This window comes from Thermobia domestica, chromosome 17, assembly GCF_964235325.1.
Source record: "Thermobia domestica chromosome 17, izTheDome1.hap1.1, whole genome shotgun sequence".
NCBI lineage: Eukaryota > Metazoa > Arthropoda > Insecta > Zygentoma > Lepismatidae > Thermobia > Thermobia domestica.
Window position 1 is genome coordinate 146,861,156 of NC_137470.1, and position 25,778 is coordinate 146,886,933.

The window sequence follows — 25,778 nt, forward strand, 5'->3', positions numbered from 1 at the left end:
AAAGTCGAAGGAAGTAGTGGTTTAAGTTATATTGCATTAAATAGGAGATTAAAGTGGTAGTCAATATTAGTTAGCTCTGTTAATGCGAAGCTGATTTGTTAGCAAATTGTTCTTAATAAATCTGATTCGGCATTTGTACAATTTGTGTCTGAAATAATTAAGAATTATTTACAATGAGAAGGTTCAGTAACTAGTACAGTAACAATTTAAGTCTATCTCTGTAATCGTAAATTAGAAGAACATAATGTACTCTGCCAAAATCAACCAAATTAAAACTTTTAGGGAAAGAGTGACTTTGCTTCAACGTAGGTGGTAGAGAGCAAATTATTATAGTGCAGTTTTACTCGGGTGTTCTAAAAAAAGGGCGCCCACGGACAGAAGAGCACTATTCTACAGGCCAAACTAAAACGAAAATGTTATATGATGGTATGCCCTCCGGGGCTTCCTTCAGTCTCTATGGGGAATCGAAATTTAAAAATCTGGCAACGTCGCAGATTAACTTGGAACAATTAGCATTACTCTACGAATATAGCAAACAGGTAAATATATTACTACACTAATAAGTGATGCTAGTGTCAATTTATCAAGGATGTTATAAAATAGAGGATCTGCCCATACGTATCTTCATCATATGAACTCAATGAAGCCAAAAAAAAAAAAAAAAAAACTGAGCACCGTCCGAGCCGACACGTCTGATTGGCTACTCTCGTTTCCGCCATGATTGTTGGCTCGAAACATTGCGATCTTAGTGGCGCGGAGTGGGCAGATTGGGTGTGGCGAAGCAGTGACGTATGGCTTCACGATTTTGTTGTGTGGGCAGATCCTCTATTTTATAACATCCTTGCAATTTATAAAAGCAATTTAGCTGCCATCTGGAAAGAATCGATAACTATTAGATAGATTGGTAGATCTAATCTATGGTTCTTTATTTGCAAAGTTGCAAGATAGTGAAATATGTCTCTCCAGACGAGGACTCGAAAGGTACAAATATATGTATTTTTTGCTTTATTTTGAGTTGTAGAATGATGCTCTGTTGTCCGTGGGCGCCTTTTTTTAGAAACCCGATATATATATATAAAACTACATGAATTGACATATAAAAGGGTACATCAGGTTGTCGTGGAAAGTTGAAATTTGGCATGATTGTAGCTTTCCAAGACTAACAACACAAAAATTGCAAAAAAGTGAATATTTTTAACGCATGTTATTTAAGCGGGTCTACTTTTGGACTTACAATATCTTTTAGGTACTTCGAATTGGAATGAAAACTTGAAATTCGTTATGCTTGTACGCTTTCGTTAGCATTACCTAAGTAAATCACTAACAATAAAAATTTCCAACTATGATGTGGTTTTATGCGGAACTGAAAACTCCTCTCCATGTTATTTATATAGAACACCTTTTACACCCCAAAATTATTGGTCACTTCCTGTAGGGTTACAATGATTAAATTTGACAGGATTGTAGCTTTTTGGGAGTAACTGACAGAAAAAAATGCCAAAAGTTAATATTTTTAAGTTTTAGGGGATCCAAAGGTGCGATGAAGAAATTTTTCATGTTATTTAAATGGGTGTTTCTTTGGACCTATAATCTCATGAGTTGAGTTGAGTTGATTTTGAGTTTAACGTTCCCTTTAGCAGCGAGGCTATATGAGACGTGGACCTACTGATTAACGTGGAATCCGAACCATATGATCTCACGTCGGGAATTGAACCCCTGTCTCCTATCTATAATCTCATATTTTAAATACTTGGAATTGGAATAAAAAAAAAAAAAAACTTGAAATTCGGTATGCTTGTACTACGTTTTCATGAGCATTATCTAAGTAAATCGCCCAAAAGACTGAGTAAATCGCCTTATCGAAGTAAATGTACTAAGTAGGGTATCGGCAGGCGCAACAAAAGAGTGTGAGTTTCAATTTTACATAAATTTATCTGCCTATTCATAAAAAAAAAGTTAATGTTCTCTTCTGAGGGGTTTCACTATAGTAGTCGTAATTGCTTCCTCCATGCAGTGCATTGTGTTACGTTTCTCAAATTTTGTAAATATCGATACGCAGTGACGACCCTCGTAGAGTTATAGCATAGATTAAGGAAGTATCTTCCTTAATATACGCTGTAGATTGCCTTGTTATGCGCCGTTCAATTTATCATTCAACGTTTGTTTTGGTCGCTGCCCGTATTGAATTCGATGGAGTAATGTGTTAATTTGGATATGTATTCAACGTGTCTGCTTTAGGCTGCTATATTGCGCATGCGCTCTCAAACCATGTTTAAGTTCATGCTGTACCGCGTGGTGAATATGTGTACCGGGTGAAGATAATTTGAAATTTGTGTTTAAGTACCTGAAAAACTATCTGTGTGTCTAATATGTGTTATATTTTAACGTTACGGTGAATAATACGAAGAAAACATGTTGGTGTTGTTTGAAACTCCGGCTGGCTATGCCATTTTTAAGGTAATATGTCTATCGAAAATTTACATTCAGGGATAAGCCTAACCTGTATTCTGGAGGCTTAAGTGTTGATATGATTTTGTATTCTTATATATTTACGCAAATATATAAACATTTCCGTGCAGTTTTACTATATGGATCCATAGTGTAAGTAATAGTAGTAGTAAGAACGGCTTAGACGTCTCGCAGAGGTTTGTTGGGTTCTGTTCTCGACTTAAAATGGGCAAATAGATCGACTTTCCCAAATATTTCGGTACATTTTACAATCTGTGGATTCGTATAATAAAGCTGCACCAACATTTCATCGGAATACCTCATGAACCTGTTACGTACTACTAATTTTGCCACTAAGATCCAGTACAAGTGAAATATTCGTGCTGTCAAACATCACGTTTTATAAAATTACACCTAACTTTACAGCTATATTCTTGACCAGCTTGCCTTGTCTGTGCATATTCAGATGCAAGGGATGAGTTACGGTAGATTAAAATAGCAATTTAATTCCCGAATACAATTCAGAAATGACTAAATACTGTAACAATTCTGTGAACTTAAAAACTTTAAACATTGCGTGTACTTGATGGTTACCACCAACATTTTTGGATGAATGATTTTGTTCCGCGTTTATTTTTTTTAATTTTTTCTTATCAAATTGTAAATAGATTATAAATCTTATTTTGTTGACTATACCCATTTGCCTTGTTATGCTTACGTCAGTTTTTTTTTTATTTTATTTTATTTTCCGGTGGAAAATATGAGTCAATAAACAAAGGTTGGCGTGTGGCTAAGGGGCGGGAGTTAAGGGGTTATGTTTGGATGAGGGGATCAAAAGTATGTAAGAAAAAAAAAAAGGATAAATGAGTCGTACTTTTGGCGCACCACTAGAAAGAATGGTTGAAGAATTGTAATTCTTTCACTAATTTCCTTCTTATTGGCTCCTAAAAGTTTTCCAACGGGCGACATAAAAAATATCTCACTTGGCATAGATAAAATTCAAAGGGAACACCAGAAGCAATTTTCGTAAAGTTACAATTCTTTTACGATTTTCGTATAAATACGGCATAAGAGCTACAGTGCAAAAAACAAACCAACCTGTGCTAGGTGGCCACTAAAAAGCTTGAATACTATCTAACCGAGTCAGAGCAAGGTGTGGCCCGTGCAGGGGTGCGTCCGAATTAAGCAGACGTGTTAATAATGGTAGTATGCGTGCAAGTGAGGATAGTAGAAAGAAGTTTGTTTTAGCAGTGATACAATAGCACTGCACTGTCATGGTTTGTACTAGTAACGCTCCATTTGTGAACAAAATTATAGCTTCTGTACACTACAGAAATACACCGCCGGTAGAAAATAGTATCTGATAGTGTCATATTTGATATACACTCACTTATTTCATCCGTCGTAAAGAACTTGTAATATGATTTTACACTACTAACCCTACACTTGTATACAGGGTTGGCTGGTTTAAACCAGCTTTTTTTTTTTTTTTTTTTTTTTTTCAAAAAATCCAACTGGTTTAAACCAAAAACGAAAAATGTTCGTAAAATCTTAATGAACACACGTTTGTGGGTTATCACGTTTCACTCCCGTATAATATTCGTACTATATTCAGACCTAAATTCCCCATTCATTACTCAGAGATTATACTACAAAAGCAACTTTTTTTTTTTAAAAAAAAATAAGTTTATGAATGTTCCTTTTGTGATTTTTTTATAGTTTGTTATTGTTATGCAACTGCAATCAAAGAAAAATTCTAAATATTGTTTCGTTTTAATAATGTTTAGTTTACTATTGATAAAATGCATTGAAAGGCCGTACTTTTTTGAGGGGTATGGGTCATACAAACTCGACGAGAGGCATTTATTGAAATCAGAAGTATCTTTGGTATATGTATAAATGGGTCATAGCCAAAGTGGACTCAAATAATTCGTATCTTTATTCACTTTTCTTACCGATATGTGAATTAAGTCGTTGTATTTCTTTAACTTGGACTAATAAGTATCATAGTGAACTAACTTGGACAGAATTAGTTCTTCTGTACTCTGCAATATTTTGAAATTGTCCATATATAATTCTGTGTAATGGTTTCACTTGTGCAATTGTTTATCTTTTTGTCCTTATGTAATGACTCTTGGCAATTAGACAACTATATTAACAAGTATGTAAGATCAGTACAATGTATTTTTATCAAAAGTCCTTCGTGAGTGAGTTGGCAGACGTATCGCATTTGTAGCCAATTAGTCCCAGTTTCGAGTTCAAATGGAGGATAATTTCTTTCGGATATAAGTCGAGAAACTGTTTGGATTGCGCTTTAAGTTTGTGACCCCTTTCAGCATAACCCGTTTGTTGCATAATAACACCAAGGCGAAACAAACTTATTTCTTTCCATATGTGATATAAATACATAGAGCAAATAGAAAAAAAAAAATTAAACAAAAACTTTTTTTTTTTCAATAAAACCCATGGTTTTTGCCAACCCTGGTTGTAAACCTAATATACAGCTAGACAGCTGTATTACTTTGGGTGATATGCATAAAAATAATTACTAGTGAGTATAATCTCACATCTCGAACGAGATTAATGTACAAGTGAGTTCTTACTCGTAATTCGTATGCATAAAAAGAACGAATAAGAATGAGATTGTTCTCACTGTGACATGCAGTTCCGTCTCATGTGAAGTTGGCTTTGACGTTTCATACAGAAGTGACGTAATGAAGGCGGAAATGTTTATTTCCTTCCCTTCTCTAAACAAGGAATTCACAGGTGTGCAGCGAGTTCAAACATGTCAGTAAAATTAAAATCAGTAGCGTAATTTATCCAGCACAGAATTTAGTTTTCTGTTTTGTAGTTGGATTAAATTACGGCTGCTTTCGTTTTAGTGTTCCAGCAATATAAAACAGTGGCGAACAACTTCTTAGCACTACAGGGCCACAATACTGTTTCAAGTTTGAGTAGCCATTTTATATTGTTAAAAAAAAAAAAAAAAAAAAAATGGGAAACAAAACGGAAGTACTAACTCATGCAACCGTGTTACGGGTTACCGGGGATGATAAAAATTTTCAATATATTTTGTATTTATTATTTACCATTGAGAGTGCAACGTGATAGGTTTTAATGCTTGCACTTCCTTTTCTATTAATATATTCATCCCCCATGTTCAGCTCGTTTGTTGAGATAGTGCAGTCCACTATCTCTATAGCGTCGGGAAACGTGTATTTTTCACGTCATACAATTTTCGCATTCTGAAGCGGTTGAGGGAAAATATCAATTGTTAATCTTTCCGCTTAATTTTTGCCATAATTTCCCATATAGTTGTTGATACTGTGGATTGATGAACGCCAACATCTTCTGCAACGCCGGTTTGAAAGTCAGCGACCCCAATATAACGCAAGAAAACTTGCATCTTCTCATCATTCAGAGCCCCACATCTGGTTTCCAGTAAATTCCCCAGAAAATGCTATGCCAGCCATTATACACTTTGTTTTTCAAACCTATATGGACTCTCCGAACTTTGTACACTTTTCTTCTTGGCTCCCGCCAAGTGAACTTTGTGGTGGACAAACACCGTGTGCGTGGGTTTTCTCGGGGTTCTCCCGTTTCCTCCCACTTTCTTCATTCCACCATTTCATTCATTTCTCATAATCACCGTCTCCTTTAGCCTAACCGGCATAACCGTGGGACGTAAAACTCAAAGATTTCATTTCATACTTTTCCTCTTGGCTCCACATCCATAAATTCAGCCATTTTGATCCACTGTCACACACTGAGAGACAAGTGAAATAGGTACTGAGGTAGTTCACAAAATTTGTAGACTGATCTCAGCTAGTTGAAATTATATTAACTTTATGCATACGAAAAGTGAGAAGTCACAGTGTGATTCAGAAGTTCCGAGCATTGTCTCAAGTGTCTGAGATTAAACTCAAATGACGTCACATTATCTTGCATTTTATGTATACAACCTTGAAGTTAATCTCAAAATCTTGAGTAAAGAACAAAATCTCACTTTTATCCATACCAGCCTTTGTATTTAATTCTGTCGCCTGCAGAAATTTGTTCCTTGTAAACATGTATTTTCATGCAAAGCGAGGTTGGCAAAAAACATGTTTTTTTTTTTAATAAACAAAAAAACAACTTTTTTTTGTGGTTTAATTTGCTCTATGTATTCATGTTACATGTAGATAGGAATAAGTTTGCTTCGCTTAAGTGTTATTATGCAACAACCAGGTTATGGTGGAAGGGGTCACATAAGCTTAAAGCAGAAGCCAAACCGCTTCTCGACTTACATCCGAGGGAAATTGTTCTCCATTTGGACTCGAAATCGGAACTAATTGGCCACAAATGCGATGAGTCTGCCGACTCACGAAGGACTCCTGATAAAAATAAGTTGTACTTATTAATCCAACGTACGATCTTGACATACTTGTTAATATAACTGTCAAGAGTCATTTCAGAAGGTCAAGAAGATAAACAGATGTACAAGTGAAACCATTCTGCGATTGGGAAAATCTTGTTGTTGCTTTGCATGTAAAATTTTACGGTACGTGACGTTTGGGCGCCGCCGTTTGGGCGCGGACGTTTGGGCCCCGCCGTTTGGGCACTGGACGTTTGGGCGCGAAGCCAATTGGGCGCCAGACGTTTGGGCGCGAGTTAAAAAGTCGTTATGTTAGGCGCTGAGTACAAAGTTCGAATCAAGATATCACAAGGTGTCTACTGTAGTGGAAGTCCTTGAATTATACTGGATTTTGTTTTACATACTAGAAATACTGGAATTTCAAAATTATAAAAACTGAATTAACAATTAAATTTTGTAAATTTAAGTTTCAACGAAAGTTAAGTGTGCTTTTTATTTGATAACTTTTCAAGCCAAATGTAAGTCGACCAGACTACATATGATTGACTACATTACATACATAGTGAGCCTATTCCATTAAAAAACTTAAAGCAGGCCTTCTGCTGTAGTTACGCAATAAGTGTGAATGTCAAACACATTTCTAGTGGCTAAATGACCAATATATGTACACTTAACTATTAATTTTCACTTTGAAATCGTTGTTTTTTTTCTTTCGCCACTTTCTTTAATGCAGATTAAATGCTTACAAGGGACGAAAAAAATGTGTGTTAAGTTTTGATTTTTATATTGGAATGTTAATAAAAAAAAGTGATACCAGAAATACGGCATACTACAGTTCCTAAACTCAATGTGTTAGACATCCTGTATGCAAAATATGTCTTAGACACCATGTATGCAAAATATCTTTCCCTCAACTCGATTAGGATATAGGATTTTTAGATTTCTGGGCTCTCGGCATCTAAGGCCATTTAGCCCGTCACGTTTGAGGGAGCACACTATCCGGGGAAAGGGAAAGAAGAAAGGATTGGGGAAGGAAGGAAGCGGCCTGGACCTATAAATTAGGTACCACCCCGGCATTTGCCTGGTGTGAATGAAGAAAACCCAGGAAAACCTCATTCAGGGTGGCTGGCCTGAAAGAGCGTGTTACACTTTTTCGACCGAGTGCCCCCACCGGGAATCGAACCCGGGACCGATCGCACCGAAGGCGAGAGTGTTAGCGATACGCTGCAATCTTTTATTGGTAGTTCTTTATTGAACTTAAGGAAGAGAAGAGTTTGGCAAACGTAATACGAAAGAAAACAAATTTTAATATTCATAAATATGTAATTATTAACTTTCTTTAAAAAAATACAAAAATTAAATAAATATGTTTTAATTAACATTAAGAAAATTAACAGTTCGTCTGATTCCTTTATTTCCTAGCTTTCTTATATAATACAAATATTAGATCAGAAGTACAAGAATCGTGAACAAGCGAAAAATCAATCCATGACGATGTTAGGCAACAAATGCCACAAACGCATTAAACTATTTAATTTAGATGAATAAATAAGACAGAGATAGAAAATATACAGATAAATGAGGTGAGATAAAGATAGAAGTGTAGGAAATGTATATATATCTTGATTGGCGCTTAGTTTTCAGTGCCTAGCTTACTTTATATGTCGTAAATTGTGATTTTTACTATGTACCTCGCGCCCAAACGTCTGGCGCCTAAACGGCTTTGCGCCCAAACGTCCGGCGCCCAAACGGCAGCGCCAAAACGTCCGCGCCCAAATGGCGGCGCCCAAACGTCCTGTCCCGAAATTTTAAGATCAACGTATCATCAGTACACTAAAACTGAGGTATTAAATTACAAATTTAGTATGTAGATATCATTCAATAAAATTAAAATGATCCAATCCAAGCTAATGTTGGAAACTACGTAGGCAGTCGATAAATTTTGCCAATTTCTATCAATATATTTAAGCAACCTTGGCTTTTTTATAGAACAAGCATTTACACATACAATTTGGTTTCGTTTCGTGTGTTCAGACTTAACATCCTTGTGTAATATCGAGGTTATCAAGAAGAAGACTTTCCTTAAAGTGTCATCGGAACCGCTATTTGCTTTATACTTGGAAAGAGTTGTGGTTCGACCGAGAGTTGAACATGGGACGTCTTGATTAAAAGGTGAAAAGGAGATAAAAGTAATGGAGATGGTTTGATATGTGGAAACGTCACCATGAAGTTCATACGATTTAAAGCATTTTTCGTTCCTTTTTATTTTCGGTTTAAACCAATTAAAAAGCTGGTTTAAACCAGCCAACCCTGATACAAAATATTGAATTTTACCTGTAAATCGTCCAGAATGTGGTGTGACAAAACTACGCTTGCATCAAATCATTCGTTACATGAGAGTCGTTTACTCGTGTGTAATTTGAGAGGTAAATGGGAAAAAAAGTACACTATATGGAAGTGAGATATGCGGAAGGCTGTAAGGACTTAGGTAGCGGAATGGTACTGCAATGTATGTACTTATCCTTGTTTTTTCGTTATGGCCTTACCTAACCCGAAGACAACTTACAATTGGCATAATTTTAACAATTTATCTCAAATGAGGCTGGCGTCCCAAAACTGCCACGGAGTAGGTCCAGGGATGTCGAAACTAAACTACCGTACGCTAAGCTAGCCTAAGCCTTAAAATGTAGGTCATTCTCTGGCACAAAGGTCGGGACGCTCGATATTAGAGGTCATTGTGACACGGTAGTACAGTAAATTCACGAAACATTAGTCTTGTATGTTGTTTTTCTTAGGAAGGATTACATGGAAGCAAAGTTTACAAAGTTACATTCGTGAAGATAGGGAATATGGGCGCTACTTCATAAAGTTACTTTAAATAATATTCTAATATCACAGGTTTTGCGAGCTGTGATAATGTTTACAAAGAAGTGTAAGGAAAAGGCTAGTACTCACCGCAAAAGAAACAATATTCTAAGTAGCGATTTCGGAAGATCCTGCTTCCATCTTCAGCTTAGAAACAATTTTAAGAGAATTTCAAACATGGAGGAGAAATGTGGATAGGGGAAAAATGGTTAATAGCATTTTTTTTTTTGTTTAAGCCTGTTTTTTTTTAAACCTTTTTTTTTTTTTGTTTAAATGATTTGCTGTATGCATTCGTATCACATATGGACAGAAATAAGTTTGTTTCAATTTGGTGTTATTACGCAACAACCGGGTTATGTTGGAAGGGGTCATCACATAAGCTTAAAGCGGAGTCCAAACCGTTTCTCGACTTACATCCGAAACAAATTGTTCTCCATTTGAATTCGAAACCGGGACTAATTGACCACAAATGTGATACGTGCCGACTCACTCACTAAGGACTCCTGATACGTTGTACTGATGTGTACATGCTTTTAATATGATATGATGATAAATTGTCAAGTCATTTGAGAAGGACAGAAAGAAACAGTTGCACAAGTGAAATCATTATACAGAATTACATATGGACAATTTCAAAATATTGCAGAGTACAGAAGTTAGTTCACTACGACTTTTTATTAGTCAAAGTTAAAAAAAAATAGAACGACTTAATTTGCGTATCAGTAAGAAAAGTGAATAAAGATACGAATTATTTCAGTCCACTTTGGCTCTGACCCATTTATACATAAATAGATACCAAAGATTCTTCTGATTTCAGTAAATGCTTCTTGTGGGGTTTGTATGACCCCCCCCCCCCGAAAAGTACGGTATTTCGATCTATTTTATCAATAGTAAACATTATTAAAACGAAACAATATTTAGAATTTTTCTTTAACTGCAATTGCATAACAATAATAATAAACTTAAAACATCACAAAAGAAACATTCATAAACTTATATATATATTTAAAAAAAAGTTGCTGTTTGTAGTTTGATCTCTGAGTAATGAATGGGGAATTTAGGTCTGAACATAATACGAATAATATGCGGGAGTGACACGCGATAACCCACAAATGTGTGTTCATCAAGAACGATTTTTTTTTTTTCAGCTGGTTTAAACCACGCAACCATGGTTAATAGAATTCAAAATATGTGAAGCACAAGTCTTGTCAAAAATAAACACATGGCATGAGGCCATTTCCATACAGGAGTCCCAATCATCCTGTAATATCTGATATTATCTTCTGAATTTATCCCAAAATTTATGCTCTGTATCAATGTCTTTCACCGGCAGGCCCGATGTCGGCAGTAACAAATGAGAAAGGACAGACAGCACCGTAATCTGTAACCATACTTTGGGTATTCAGAATAAGATTGGTGAAGGGTTAAGTTACATGAGGGTGCGATATGCTGTAGAAATACATAATTTCCACGTAATAGTTTTGGAATAGAATACCCCCACTCGTATTTACTGTGGGAATGAAGAAAGTTACGTAGGTAATCTTCACAAGATCTAATAGCATAGAAGCTTTTATTATTATTATTATTATTATTATTATTATTGTGGTGGATACATTAATAATTGGCAGGTCAGATAGTATAAGTGTATAAGGACATCGACTTAAGAATCTCTTGAATTGCTTAAAAACCAGACTTCCGTGTATAAGCACATTACTCTATAGACGTCGCAACCAGGAAATATGGTAAAAATTCAGAGTCAGACATAAGGAAGTCTTGCTACAAGGAAGTCACCTACGAGGTAATTGCAACGATAGGAATTGAGAGGATTGCAAGAAATACGGAAGGTAGTTTTCGCCCTGCAGATAGAGCTCGAGGAGGATAGTCTCGACTAAACTCCCGTTTCGGAAAGATCCCGCGATTCGACATCCAAGTCTGTATATTCTTAGTGATTATAATCTGGACACTTCCATACCAAGACCGAAGTACTTCAACAGCAACCAGGTTAGTAGTTTCTCTTGAGATGTCTAAGTTAAGCAATTAATAACAAAACCGAACGATCTTTAGCTTCAACTAAAGCCAATTAAATTAACTTAAGCTTAAACTATAAATCCAACACTTTACGAATGAAATAGGAAGATAGATAGTAGCCACACTGCCCATGCAAAGCCCTAAGTTGTTTACTAATCTAATTGTCACGATAATCAAGAATAAACTATTTAATGATATATGCTAAGTGTATTTATTTAGCTGGTTGTCTGGTTCGCTATCATCGAACCCAGATTGACCGAATTACGGTAATGTTAACATCGAATGATTAATTACGATCATAAATCATTAACACCGAACCAGACACCACATGGTGGCCAGTGTGGGGAATAATAATAATAATAATAATAATAATAATAATAATAATAATAATAATTATTATTATTATTATTATTATTATTACGGCGGGGGTCAAAATCTGTGCACGCTTTTAGCTCTTTGTATGAACATCTGGCCTGTGCGCAACCAATGTTAGCTTTTGGTTATGGGATCGTACATAACTGCAGAGGATAAATACCCAGGAATTGAATGGTTGCGGAGAAATTTTTTAATGACATTCTTCCTCCTCTCCTTTTACACAGTCTCCAAGGATGGAAGAAGAACCGGTTCAGGCACCAAGAACCCATGCTAAAGATAGAAACCTGTCCGGAGCGTTTTCACAAGAACCGGTTCATTTTCTGTCCGTGGCAGTCTTTAAATTGAGATCTGGCAATAATGGGTGCTTACAGCTAACTAATAAATAGGATTCGGTTTCTGAAGTTTGATCCTATTTTATTCCTGTACAGTTAATGGCGAAATTTCGTTTTTTTTTTAAATTTTTTTTATTTCAAGTCGCTGTGAGCAAAAATATATTTATTTTATAGGACCTGAAATGTCCTAAACTGGGTATGCATTAATTACAAAGCAAAGCGATCCACCTTTATTGGTTATTCATAGAATTGTTTAGTGCATCATTTGTTTTCGTCAACGAACACGACATGAAATAGAACAAAACGAAAAAAGCTTTGCTCTATTTCTAATGCTGCAAATTTTGTTGTCCATTGTTTACAATGAGAATTCGCTCGTCAGATGCTTTTTCAAGGTTAAGTCCACGGGCATCCCGTTTTTCGGTGATTATTTCCTCAATGGTATGTCCGATCGGGACATGCGACCTCTTGCGATACCCACGGTCAGCACGCGCTCTCGAATCACAATGTCAAATTTGGTTCAGGCATCTCGGAAAAGATTCCGAACAAACGAATACGTTTGTCCAGTAAAGAAGAGCTTCGCTCCGGTTATGTTTTAGAGCCTGTAACATCCTAAGTTCTTGTTATTTTTAACTTTTAAAAGCTTTTGGATTTTTATTTATTTATTTTTTTATTTTTTTAAGGCACGCAATATCAATCGTAGCCCTTTATTGTCAAACTGTCAACCAGTTTTCAACTATGCAATAACAAGCTTTTCTCTACGTGGTATGTTGCTTTGTTGGGTAAGGGTAAATAACTACAAATGATTTCGCGCAGTTATGAGCTAGTGGGTCAAATGCTTCGTGGAGACAGTGTTCAAGAAAATTTTCTTTGCGGACTCCAAGAAATTGCCGTCATGAAATACATCTCTTACATCGTGCAATGTAGAAGGCAGTTTTTTCGGCATTTACGAGAATTTTGACAGAACAAGAATTTTAGAAATGATTAAAAAAATAATAATAATAAAATAAAAAAAATAAATAAATAAAAAAATGTAATCTTGGCCAATAGCTAGTTTTTGGATTAGGGTCCACAAAGTTTTTGAATGGTCCCTCAATCGAGTTTTTTTTTTAAAATAAAAAAAACGGGATAAGAACATAATACTAAGTTAAGTGATAGTTCTAGTTTGGCTATACTATATGTAGTTCTCCAGACACAAGACACACAAAATATTTTGGATTGAAATATGTTGGATCTTTCGATAAAAAAAAAAAAAAAAGTTAGATAATTTTTCAAAATATTTTGTAGTTCAGTACCACTTCAGAAAGTGGAGTGATTCCTTTGTTTGTGCTATGCAGCAACGTGCAAAGTACCGGAAACACTTAGTATGATTCTAGGAAAGTAAAGTGATGTTTGTGCTGTACACATTTCAAATATAGGGAAATTTAAAATATATAGAATAAGTTCATTGTTGTTTTGAAGAAGCTTTGCTTATACTATACCATATTTCAACTATCAATAGCAGTTCTAGGTAAGGAAATCTTTATTAATGTTTTTATATGGTACATGACTGGTTAACTTAAAGTTTACTAAAATAGTGTTAAAAGATAAGTTTCGAAGCGTACAATAAGTAACTAAGTGCTAAAATATAACCAAACGTATTAAAACATCCTTTTCTGTACAGTAAAACCTAAAATCATAAACAACCTTTTTGAAAACATATAAAATCTTAAAATGCACTTTTTAAAAATCCTAATATGAACTTTTTGGAACTTCAAAAGAAGTTTTTCGGAAAACATTCGAGAATGTGGAACACTTTCGGAACATTAAGTTTTCAAGGGTACACAGTAGTCCAGTGGTTAGAGTATTGGACTCAACTCCGCTTGGTCCCAGCGTCGTGAGGCAGACTGAGGAGACACGTGAAAACAAGACGTGACGGCTACTAGGTCTAGAAAGCTCATGATGTACCTGTTAGGGACAGGGCGTTGCAGCGAGCTGACCACGTGCTTGTCGCTGGGTTGGACGTAGTTCCGTTGGTCGCTAGCAGATGGCGCTAAAGCAGGCTTAAGGTCACAAATGGGCCGTGACGCCAAGAGTTTTGGTTTGGTATAAGTTTTCGCCTGAAATACTGGACAGAACCCTTTAGTTTTGGAGGTACAATACAAAACACATATGCTAAACAAGCCAGAAAACCCACACAATAATTACGTTCCGAAATCCCTTTCCGAAAGAAAAACAAGACTCATTCAAATCCGAGTTAACAAACTCATTGTTCGTTTTAATATTAAAGATCCTATCCTCGCTTGAATATGAACTCATATTTCTAAGTTAAATAATATCTAACCGAAAGAATATTCTCGAGCGGAAAAACTGTTTCCCTTATTCTGAGAAACACCTAAACGGCAAGAAAACCACGCGGCTCTATCACTTTGGAGGGTTCTTTTCAGAATAACTCTGACCTGAAAATCCGTCTCTTTTATAGCTAAAACACAACACACTGAGCAAGGCTATGTGATAATGTGTTAAAAAAAAAATCACGTAATAGTTATTGTGTCGAAACTGTTACGTGATTTTTTTTTTAAACATATTATCACATACCCTTGCTCAGTGTGTTGTGTTTTAGTACAAAATGGAAACAAGGCCTGATAGAATAGTTATAGGACATTTTCCGGAACTTTTATAGCTTTTGAGTAATTCTCGATCAAGAAGGTTCTTGTGGGTAGCGGGAACTATGAGTTTACCTCACGAAAGATAAAAAAAATCCATTAATTTCAAACTGCAACTCTCTTCGATCCCTTGTGAAGAGTTTCCAAATAGAATAACTCCGCTAAGTTAAATACAAGATTATTAAAAAAAAAAAGAAAAAAAAAACATACACTACTGAACTATAAACCAGGCCTGGTACTTCTCATTATACTAATTATTGCTAATATATAGTATACAAAAAAAAAAAAAAAAAAAAAAAAAAAAAAAAAAAAACCAGCAAGGTGTGCCTTGCAGATGGGATGTGTATCAGTGTTCGAAGTGAAAAAAAAGCAGAGGTGGTATGTCTTATTATGATTTTGACTCGACATACCGGCTATCTTAATGTTGAAATGCAGTGAGGGTATACTGCCTAAAAGATTGCATTTCTCTTTAATTAATGACTGAAAACTATTGGAGAGCTTCTCTTTAGTAACGGGGGAGGGGATATGGAAAGACATTGATCCCCGCCAACAAGTTTTTGAAAGAAATATAAAAAAAATATTCCCTTATGTTGTATTATAGATAATTATACACGAAAATGCTCAAAAACCGAATTAGGATATTAACAATTTCCTGTGGGGAAAACTCCAGGTCCTGCCACTCGACTGTAGGATATTCCAAACCCCAGGAAGGTCCGCCTCTAACAGCAGACAACCCCTAAATTCGCTCATACTCAGTAACAGAAAAGCAATTTAATATGGCACATCAGAATACATTATAAAAACAAAAGATAGGAAAAAGATAACGAAAATGTCGAGGTTGTCAACTTAGAAATTATTTCTACATAAGAAATAAAACCTTTTTACGTGCAAAGTTATGCGTCAATTACTGTGTATAAACATCGATTTATTAAAGGTATTTAGCATCTACTTTCCAGTGATTCTATGTTTTAATCATTGAAAAACCAGAGACGGTACGCCATCATCACTGAAAAAGCAGAGGCGGTATGGTATACCACCGCATGCCGTTTCACTTCGACCACTGATATGTATAATAAAATCCTCAGAAAGCTGGTTGAATGCATTAGTTAAATTCGCATTAAGTGATCCGAATTATAAATAACTTGTTACATAAATGTCAAGCTTTCCGTTTATCTCTTGTTATTTCATCAGTAACGTGGAATTCTCCGTCTTTAACTGTAGTGATGACATCATGCAGGGAGAGAAGCATTCTTGAACCTAATGTAAAAAAATATTCTCGTTAGAACTGTACATTGTTTATGAAAACAAAGGAAAGAAAGATAATAATAATAAAATGTAAACGTGTTGTTGTGTTTTTACTTTTGTCATCCTTTCAAGAATATGTACGAGAAAAAATTGATGTTGAATTTTATTGACGTATATTTACATTGTTTCAGCTCCTGGATGAAGACAGGTTGCGGGAAGTGGACAACTTGTACAAGGACTTTGAAACACCGGAAGCTGCTAGTCAAGTGTAAGTGTTGATGACAATTAGAACATAACCCTAAAAATATATTTTTCGCACTTTTTTTTTTTTTTTTTTTTTCTTATACCCTATTTGGTTTGTTGGTGCTTGTTTTGCAGGGCTTGTAGGATTTTAGCTTTCTGGGCTTTCGGCATTTATGGCCATGTTAGATCGTCACTAGGAATAGGATTAGGAATTAGATTCCTGGGCTTTCGGCATCTATGGCCAGGTTAGCCCGTCACTAGGATTAGGATTTAGATTCCTGGGCCTTCAACATCTATGGCCATGTTAGCCCGTAACTAGCATTAGATTTCTGGGCTTTCGGCATCTATGGCCATGTCAGCCCGTCACTAGGATTAGGATTAGGAATTTGATTTCTGGGCTTTCGATATCTATGACCATGTTAGCCATTCACTAGGATTAGGATTAGAAGTTAGATTTCTGGGCTTTCGGCATCTATGGCCATGTTAGCCCGTCACTAGGATTTGAAATTAGATTTCTGGGCTTTCGGCATCTATGGCCATGTTAGCCATTCACTAGGATTAGGATTAGAGGAATTAGATTTCTGGGCTTTCGGCATCTACGGCCATGTTAACCTGTCACGTATGAGGGATGACGTCCCTCGGCAATCACACTATCAGAGGAAAAGGATGGAAGGAAGTGGCGTCTGACCTATATGTTAGGTACTATCCCGGCATTTGCCTGGTGTGAATAAGGAAAACCTCACTCAGGATGGCTAGCCTGAAAGAGCCTTTACATGTTTTCGACCGAGTGCTTCCACCGGGAATCGAACGCGGGACCACTCACACCAAAGGCGTGCAGGACTTGTAATTTCGTGAACATGTTAACTAAGTTTGTAAATCCATTGTCTCCAACCGCCATAGTCTCTGTGAAACATTAACGCTAGGTTGTCTTATGTTACCTTAAAAAGTTTTTTTTTTCTTCTACGTTTTTTGGTAGGTACTCGTGAAATTACATTAATAATAATGGATGAGTTAGTTGCAACACAATTTGTTCAGTATCAAGTGTACTCATCACTCCCATGTGCATTTTTCTTTATTTTATTTTTATTTTTTTATTTATTTATTTTTAAATTTTGCAGAAATGAAGGCGTATAATATTTTTGCATAATTTATTAGAGTGTTGAAATTTTATTGAGTGAAATGAATAACGGATTTGAGGTGGTCGTCCAAGTTTCAGAAGTCATTTTTTAAAAGTTTTTTTTTTTTTTTAAATATATATAGCCTAACTATTAAATGATATGTTGAGTACTGTGATATTTGTACGCGGGATTCTGATGAGCATCTTAGGTAGAACGTTTTTACGTTAGTATTTAAATTGGTCGGTTCAGAGAAGGAAGTGAAGTCATATACGAAGTCGGTCTGAGAAATAACCAGAATGATGGCATTGGCAGTTTATTTCAATGCCGCACCTTCAGAGTAGTTCCTCTTTAATCTAACATACCTTTCCGTCCTTATCTGCCACGTTTTTGTTCACTGCCAGAAGGGTTGTGCTGGGATGCTCCGTAGCTCCGTCGTTACGTGTCCTCCTTGTTTTAATGGTGTTTACGGCTTCACAATGCCTTTACCTTGGAGAATTAAAAGAGTACATTACGCAAGATTTGGCAGATAAGATTTAGTCTAGGACGACAATGTTTTTCTCGGCAAGAAACTACCGAACAGTGATAGCGTTGTGACTTATTGCGTTGTCATGATGTTTCAGCCACAATTTGTTCTGGCACAATCTCCAACCTCTTTTTACGCACTGACTGAAGCAAACAACACAGAATCTCTGCAGGCGTCTTAAGTAGCCGTTTGGCCATGTGGCAGGAACTTACGTAAATGATTCTTCTTACGTCGAAGAGTGTGATCAGAATGACTTTGCCTGTTTTTTTCGGCCTTGACGACGAAGGAGACTTCCTCTGACACCTATGTGGCTTGGATTCTGGGATCTACTCAAATATCCATGTCTTCATCGCCAATGATGATACGAAGTAAGTCTGGTTCCGTTTTGAGACGTGAGATATGTCCTGGCACCTGCGTGTATTACTCCTGATAATTCAGCAATCGTGGCAATATTTTTGCCCATGCTCAAATCTTCGGTGATGATTTTCCAAACACTATTGTTTCTCATGCTCAGTTGACTTTCGATCACTTCAACTTTCACACAACACCTGCCTTACCCGTTTCACGTTCACGACAGTCCCGACAGACCCCCCGGCTCCTCTTTGAACCTTTGTTACTTGAAAACACTCGTACGATTATTCTTCGGGATTAACAAGGCACTGATTATTATGAACAAAATGATAAATGAAGAAAGCGGGAAAACCTTCGCACACGGTGTTTGCCCACCACGAAACTCACTTGGCGCAATCCGAAATGAAACCAGGGACCCCCACACATCAGAGGTAAGCACTTTACTATTGAGCCACTGCTGATCCGTACGTGACATGATCCGCCGTGGTTGATATTGCTATAATAGTGAAAAAGAAGTTTGTTGTACTTTCAGTGTTCTTTCTATATAATTGACGAAGCTTTAAAGTGCCTCTGACGGAGTCTCCAAACGTACCACAGATTTCACATTGATACATTGCTCCATATTCCTCAGTTATTTTAGCTGAACGAGTAGCCCCGCATAGCGTAGTCGCTAACGCTGTCGCCTTTAGTGCGAGCGGTCCCGGGTTAGATTCCCGGTGGGGGTACTCTGTCTGTAAGGTGTAAAAGTCTTTTCAGGCCAGCCATCCTGAATGTTTCCCAGGCCGCTTCCTACATTCCACCCTTCTCCGAGTAGTGTGATCGTCGAGGGACGTCATCCCTCGTACGTGGCGGACTAAAAAGGCCATAGATACCGAAAGCCCAGACATGTAATTCCCAAACTAGTCCCATTTCCTCATATCTGAGTAACTTGCAAAGACAAATATGTAACAAGGTACATTAAAAAAATAAATAAAAAAAAAGTAGTACAAACAACTGAGGTTTTACGGTCATTTACCACCAAGACATCATATTACATGTTTAATCGACGTAGCCCACACGACAGATTATTGCAGAATTTTTTCAGATTGTACTAGGATATTGTATGAGAATTAATGATACATTTTTTTTTCCTCCTCACATTGTATCTTCCACATGCAAATTACAGGACTGAGTGCCTCTCGAACAGTGAAGATATGTTTCTGACCAATGAGTGTAGTGGATATCGTAGTTATTAATGCTTCGGCACCATAAGCCGAGTACACGGGTTTCGATTCTGAGTTCAGTCGGTTATTGTTCAGTTTTTTTGTTTCATTTATAAGAGGGAATATATCTTTGAACCTTGATCAATTCCTATCCCTAGTGAGATCTCATGTGCTTCGGATCCCACGTTAAGATGTAGCAGAGTTTTTACAAACCTGGAAAGATAGAGAAACGATATTTGATTAGGGAAGCGTGTAAATAGTAAGGGGAAATTTACCAAACATACATCTTACGAATAAAGAAACTGAAAATAAGCTACAATAAGCTGATATAGACCACGCCACACGAATTGTTCGTATTTGTGGACAATTATGAATGATTGGATTCCTCCTTGAAGTTTTAGTAACAGCGCACTACGAGCTTATTGGCTGATGCTATAACGTAATTCAAAGATCCTCAGTTTCTATATTTATATAACTAAGGCTACTGTTATATCGAAATCTATTTTATACACTGCATCCATGATATTACCTTTTTATTATAGTACGAAACAAGTTAAAGAAGTACACTCTTTAAAAATCGTACATATAGATTTCACGAGATGGATCTTCAGTTATGCATTCTTTTTTTTTTTTCGTTGCTATGACAACTAAACTCACATCATCGAATCACTATTATAACAAAATATAATCGCATAACAACCAGAAAAGAAATTACATCTATTTCTCTTTTCATATTCTTCTTCTTCCTTTCTTGAACAGCTTGTGCATAATTTAAAAATAAATTTTGCCCACAAATACAAATAAATATATAATAAAGATGTTGAAATACAAGTATCGTTGTAATGCCACACAGGGTTGGCTGGTTTAAACCAAGGTGGTTTAAACCATGGTTTAAACCAGCTGGTTTTTTCAAAAAAACCAACTGGTTTAAACCAAAAAACAAAAAAATGTTCGTAAAAGTGTAAGTGTTTGTAAAATCTTGATGAACACACATTTGTGGGTTATCACGTTTTACTCCCGTATATTATCCGTATTATATTCAGACCTAAATTCCCCACTCATTACTCAAAAAGATTATACTACAAAAGCAACTTTTTTTATATAAGTTTATAATGTTTATTTTGAGATTTTTTGTAGTTGTTATTGTTATGTAATTGCAATCGAAGAAAAATTCTAAATATTTTTTCGTTTCAATGTTTACTATTGATAAAATACATCGAAAATGCCGTACTTTTTTTTTGTGTGTGTGTGTGGGGGGGAGGTCATACAGACCTCACGAGAGGCATTTAGAGAAGTATCTTTGGTATCTATTTATGTATAAATGAGTCTGAGCCAAAGTGGACTCAAATAATTCGTATCTTTATTCACTTTTCTTATTGATATGCAGATTAAGTCGGTGTATTTCTTTAATTTCGACCAATAAAAGTCGTTGTTAACTAACTTGAACTAAATTAGTTCTTCTGTACTCCGTAATACTTTGAAATTGTTCATATGTAATTCTGTGTAATGGTTTCACTTGTGCAACTGTTTATCTTTTTGTCCTTCTGAAATGACTCTTGACAGTTATATTAAGAAGCATGTAAAGATCAGTACAACGTTTTTTTTTTTTTTTTTTTTTTTTTTTTTTTAATCAGGATTCCTTCGTGAGTGAGTCGGCAGACGTATCGCATTTGTGGCCAATTAGTCCTGGTTCCGAGTTCAAATGGAGGACAATTTCTCTCGGATGTAACTCGAGAAGCGGTTTTTATTCCGCTTTAAGCTTATGTGACCCCTTCCAGCATAACCCGGTTGTTGCATAATAACACCAAGGCGAAACAAACTTACTTCTGTCCATATATGATGTGAATATATAGACCAAATTATTTAAACCATATAAACCTGGTTTAAACCAAAAAAATAGTTTTTTTTTGGTTTTTTTTAAAAATAAAAACCATGGTTTTTGCCAATCCTGATGCCACACGCCAATTTGGGTGACGCGGACTGAAGTAGCTAGAAAATACATATTTAAAAAATAATAATGGTTTCAAATTACTAGATAAAATTGAGATAGGCAGGATTGTAGCTCAGTGAATATTGTCCAACTGTCTATTCGTTCAGTTCCCGGTGGGTGTAGGAATATTTCACCTAGACCATAAGTCCCGGAGGTTGGCTCAGTCTTGAAAAACTAGTAGCCTGGATGAAACCAGTCCAAAATGTATAAGATAAATAAATACCCTTAAAGCAATACCGTCGCTAGGGAGGCCCAGGTCCGTGTAGAACTGTTGCGGTGAGAGATATTTTTAGATAAACATAGTATGTTTTTCTAGACAATACTAGCAGGTTGCAAGAGGTTGCATTCTTGCCTTACTGGAGCTAACCATTGTCTTGTGTATATATAAATGTACGATTGTCACTTTTTTCTGTCATAATTCAATATTTACTTTCAGTTTCTAATAGAGATGGATTAGAATGCTATGTTACTATTATACGATTGTTTTAAGTCAGTAATTTAAAGTTTGTTTTTCAGATCTCTGACGTTGGTGTTTATGCATCAGGGTTGGCAAAAAACCTGGCTGTTTTTGAAAATAAAATAAAAAATAAAGGTTACAGTTTGCAAAATGAGGTCTGGATCAATGCGACAGTAACCAAGCATCCACTGCATGACTGGTCCGCCACAGAACCTCTTGCACGAAATTTGTCCAATAACTTGGAAACTGTCATATGTGAAATGCCATTTCTCTCAGGATGCTGGGTATTGAAGTCAGCAGCAATCACTCGGGCACTTCGTCTATCACACATTAACAGAATTTCAATGCGTTCTTCTTGTGTAAGTGCCATTATGGATCACTGGCAACGATAAAGAATATTGATCACCTCATTGCGATTTTAAATTTTAATAGATCATAACTCCTACACAGATAAAGTATCGCAAAACGGATTGCACAGTTGTATTCCTCAGAAAAAGGCAGTGTAAAATGGTGTGCGACATGACCCCCTTCCTGTTTGAAAAACGTAACCCAAATCCAAGATTGCGGTTTTCAAGATGGCCGCCGTTGTCGCCACAGCTCCTATAAGTTGCGCCCCCATCTATACACACCCGATACTAAACGACATTGATTCCTTACACCGTTCGACTTTTATAAGGATGTATATAGATGAGAGGTGTATATAGACCCTCACTTTTGCCTCACCCTGTAAAACAAATAAGGGGAGGAGGAGACCGATCAAAAAAATCAGGAAAAAGTTATACAGGAGGCAGGAAAAGTGAGGGAAATTAAAACGAAGATATTTGTAGAAACCCTGTATAGCCTTGGTGCTGAAGAGAACGCTAAACTCCAAACCGGACAACCAATTAACTTGATAGGTCATGACGTACTATCCTCTATACAATATGCGGTGAATTACTTGTAGGCCATGGCAAAGAGATGTTTTTAAGGGTGGGATAATCTGAGGTTCTTCGCTAATATGTGTAAGACCCATCACCTATGTTTTCAAGTGCGTGTGTCATCATTTCATTATCGTGATTAGTGTGGGGACATAGTACTAGGGATCTCCGGTTCGATTCCAGGCTGTGTGTTAGACAACCTTGTCCATTATTTTTCTAGGAGTTCTTTCGTCTCCCCCCTTCTTTTAACCTATAGGGTAAAAGAGTGAGATGTTAAACTATTAATAATTTATTTTTTCTTTTAGTCATCATCCGTGGAATATAATACCAATAACAGCATTAACTTTATTTTGTAGTATAGGCAAAAATAACCGGTTTGATATTACACCAGTTTCTTTACAAACGCCAATTCAATTGGAGAATTTTGACTGGATCGAGAATCGAACCCGGCTCACCGGTTTATCGTCCCAATGCGCTAACCCAGGGCCTGAAAGGAACAAAGTTTTCTGCGGTGGTTACGCAAATTGTACTTCCGGACCTTGGCACCTCTTTACGTTCCCACCCCTCCCCACATCTTATAAATTCATGCACGCCCATGCACACAATACATTCCGCAGAGTAGTGTCTCCCACAAACATCCTTCAACTGGCAATGAATATCGAAACCCTTTTCACAAGATATAGACGAAAATTTTATTCGACACTTCTATGGTGAAATCCAAATTCGTAATTCCAGGTCAACATTGAGAAAGACTTTGGGGGGCACGGTGGCTGAGTGGTGGCGCGCTTACCCCTCTTATGTGGGTCCCTGGTTCGATCCCCGACCAAGTAAATTTGTGGTGGACAACATTGTGTCCGCGAGTTTTCTCGGGGTACTTCCATTTCCTCCCACATTTCATTACACCAATTCTTCCATTCACTTGCCATAATTATCCGTCTCCCTTAGCCTTAAGGGTATACTCGTGGGATGTTAAACTAAAATATTACATTTCATTCGAGAAAGACTTTCCTTCACAGGCGAATTTATTGAAATCGAACCCACTTGAAATTTTGCACAGTTAAAACTTTAAAGTCCAAGCTTATTTACGTGCGCTTATATTAATCTGCACTTATTAGTTTTGAACTTACATCAAAACACCATGTTATTTTGGTACTCACCACATACTACCATGATCTTTGACGTTAAGAATGTCGTCAAAACTATAATCACGCAACCATTCTGGGAAATGTGTTGCGAAAAGTAAGGGACATGTTTTCATGCCGCTTAGAAACATGGATGACTCGAGGTAATCATTTATTTTGTTCGAACATTGAAAGTAAGATGGTATTCTTTTTCATATAATTAAGCATTTAATTAAGATAATTCAATAAAAGTGTGCTCTTCGCAGGGTTGGCTGGTTTAAACCATGGTTTAACCCTCCCCTCCCCCCCAAAAAAAGCTTTAAATCGTGTGAATTTCATGGTGACGTTTCCACATATCAAACCATCCGCATTACGTTTATCTACTTTTCACCTTTTAATCAAGGGGTCCCGTGCTCAATTCTCGATCGAACCACAACCCATCCTTCAAGTGTAAACCAAGTAGCGATTCGAGGTGTCCCTTTAAGCAAAAGTCTTCTCCGTGGTAACCTTGGTATTTCATAAGGATGTTAAGCCTAAACATACGAAATGAAACCAAATTGTATATTTCTATTGAATCAATGCCTGTTGTTTTATAAAGAAGTAAGGTTGTTTAAATATATTGATAGAAATTGCAAAATTTATGAATTGCCTACGTAGCTTCCAACATCAACTTGGATTTGACTTTAATTTTATTGAATGATATCTACATGCCAAATTTGTAATTTAATACCTCAGTTCTGGCGTAGTGATTATGATACGTTGACCTAAAAATTTTACATACAAATACATATAAAGTAATAACAGGATTTTCCCAATGGCTAAGGCGGGAGTTCCCCGATTTATATATAATTCTGGTATAATGTTTTTATTTGTGTAACTGCTTATCTTTTTGTCCTTCTGAAATGACTCTTGACAATTATATTAACAGGTAGGCCTATGTAAAGATCAGTACAACGTATTTTTATCAGGAGTCCTTTGTGAGTGAGTCGGCAATCGCATTTGTGACCAATTAATTCCGGTTCCGTGTCCAAATGGACAATTTCTCTTGGATGTAAGTTGAGAAGCGGCTTGGATTCCGCTTTAAGCTTATGTGACCCCTTCTAGCATAACCTTGTTGTTGCATAACACCACCAAGACGAAACAAACTCATTTCTGTTCATATCTAATATAAATACATAGAGTAAATTATTTAAACAACAAAAAAAAAAAAAACCTGGTTTGAACAAAAAGGTTTAAACAAAAAAAAACCTGTTTTTTTTTTTTTAAAAAAAAAAAGATGGTTTTTGCCAACCCTGGCTCTTCGTATATACTGAGTATCCCAAAAGTCCAGTGTTACGGGAATATTGAAGTGCTGCAAATTTAGAATACATAAATAATTGAATAAGTAGATAATAACGTTGAAATAAATGAATTGATTTTATTAAAGGTAGGAATAAATGGTATATGCATGTGAGTGAGTGTGTATAAACTGAAGTTCGCGAATGGAACATATACAATGGAAGAGAAAGCCATAATTGTGATCCTAGATTCTACTTATTTAACTTGGTGTATTCTAAATCAGCAACTT

General features: G+C 36.3%; 1 protein-coding gene across 2 annotated transcripts in view; it reads left to right on the plus strand.

Annotated features, from left to right (window-relative positions):
- The first annotated feature begins 2,255 nt into the window (after positions 1–2,255).
- The window catches only part of LOC145674393 (nucleolar protein 58-like), a 137,227-nt gene continuing 113,704 nt past the window's right edge, over positions 2,256–25,778 (plus strand). The window contains exons 1-2 of one of the 2 annotated variants that reach the window (XM_081744387.1): positions 2,256–2,457; positions 16,481–16,557. In XM_081744387.1, coding sequence (XP_081600513.1) covers positions 2,413–2,457; positions 16,481–16,557 — 122 coding nt within the window. In that variant the 5' untranslated portion in view covers positions 2,256–2,412. The remainder of the gene's footprint in view (positions 2,458–16,480; positions 16,558–25,778) is intronic. The other variant, XM_081744385.1, reaches the window with a different exon arrangement.